General features: G+C 49.2%; 1 protein-coding gene across 1 annotated transcript in view; it reads left to right on the top strand.

Annotated features, from left to right (window-relative positions):
- Positions 1-1,278: 1,278 nt before the first annotated feature.
- Positions 1,279-1,566, top strand: part of LOC117796094 (ATP-dependent RNA helicase DDX24-like) — a 6,565-nt gene continuing 6,277 nt past the window's right edge. Inside the window, exon 1 of the mRNA XM_034643063.1 lies at positions 1,279-1,368. Within this exon, the coding sequence (XP_034498954.1) occupies positions 1,279-1,368 (90 nt within the window). The remainder of the gene's footprint in view (positions 1,369-1,566) is intronic.

Genomic DNA, 1,566 nt, shown 5'->3' with positions numbered 1-1,566 from the left:
GTGAGCATCTCAGTGTGAAGAGGGGCAGGAGATGGAAGCANGTAAATGTGCTTTGAATGAAAGAACAAAGAAGGAGAAGAGAGAGGAAAGTGAGCATCTCAGTGTGAAGAGGGGCAGGAGATGGAAGCAGCAGCAGAATCAGGAGGCAGGAGAGGCCTCTGTGGAGACATCCTTGAATGCTCCAAGCAATGGGCTTTGCCTTTTATGCAAGACGAGAAAGTGAGGTGGCCAGACCCAGGGCCCTGTCCAGCCCCCAGCCCCCTGTCTCATCTAGCTTTCAAACAACAACCCAAACAGTTCAGCAGGGGCGCCTGGGTGGCACAGCGGTTGAGCGTCTGCCTTCGGCTCAGGGCGTGATCCCGGCGTTCTGGGATCGAGCCCCACATCAGGCTCCTCCGCTATGAGCCTGCTTCTTCCTCTCCCACTCCCCCTGCTTGTGTTCCCTCTCTCGCTGGCTGTCTCTATCTCTGTCGAATAAATAAATAAAATCTTAAAAAAAAAAAGCAGTTCAGCAAAAACTGCTGCAATTTCACTGGGATCCAGCATGACCACTCTCCTTGGGACGAGCAGGGAGGAGGTTTGCAGAGCTAGGTTGCAGGAGCAGCCATGGGACCAGTTGGTAATGACTCTATCTTCCCAGTAGAATTCAAGACATCAAGGACATTCCCCATCGGGAGAAACGGACAGATTGGTTTCTTGGAGTTTCCTGTCACTAGAAGGTAGCTGGAAAGACAATGTGTGGGACAGGGGGAAAAGAATGGTCCCATCAGAACATGTGTGGCATTAAAAATACCATGAACAAGGTTAAGAGACAAGTGACCTATTGAGGCGGGGAAAAAAACCCTCAGTCTTTGCACTGTTTAGTATCCCCATTGTCAAGAGTTCTTATAAATCAATTTTTGTAAAAAAAATGATTTTAAAAAAGAAACTCGAGGACTGGAAGAGGTAGTTTCCAAGGAGAGAATCACATATGGCCAATAAATCTTTGAAAAGATGTTCAATCTCATTAATAGTAAAATAATTTTTTAAAGGCAGTAACAAGGTGTGGGTGGGTGGGTGTGGGTGTTCCATGCACTATGAGTCCATTAGTCAGGGTTTGGTCACAGGTAACAGAAGTCACTCCAGCTAACTGAAGCAGAATGCGTTTTAACACAGGGAGTTAGGTGCCTTCAAAATTGTTCCAAGACTGGGGAGGTTCTAGGTTGAATTCCCAGGAAGGACATCCTCCTCAGCACAACACTGAAGTCTTGGACCACCAAGGGTGCAGCAACGGCTACCATGATCAAGAAACTGGGGTATCAGAAAGCCCCCGTCCACCTGTTGGCTCTGGGACCAAACTGCCTCCGATGTCATGTATGCCAGAATAAGGTAAGAACTGGGACTCTGGGGCGCCTGGGTGGCACAGCGGTTAAGCGTCTGCCTTCGGCTCAGGGCGTGATTCCGGCGTTATGGGATCGAGCCCCACATCAGGCTCCTCCGCTATGAGCCTGCTTCTTCCTCTCCCACTCCCCCTGCTTGTGTTCCCTCTCTCGCTGGCTGTCTCTATCTCTGTCGAATAAATAAATA

The sequence above is a fragment of the Ailuropoda melanoleuca genome, chromosome 14 (genome assembly GCF_002007445.2).
Source record: "Ailuropoda melanoleuca isolate Jingjing chromosome 14, ASM200744v2, whole genome shotgun sequence".
NCBI classification, from domain to species: Eukaryota; Metazoa; Chordata; class Mammalia; order Carnivora; family Ursidae; genus Ailuropoda; species Ailuropoda melanoleuca.
The sequence above is the reverse complement of the archived record's forward strand: the minus strand, read 5'-3'. Positions and strand labels throughout refer to the sequence as shown.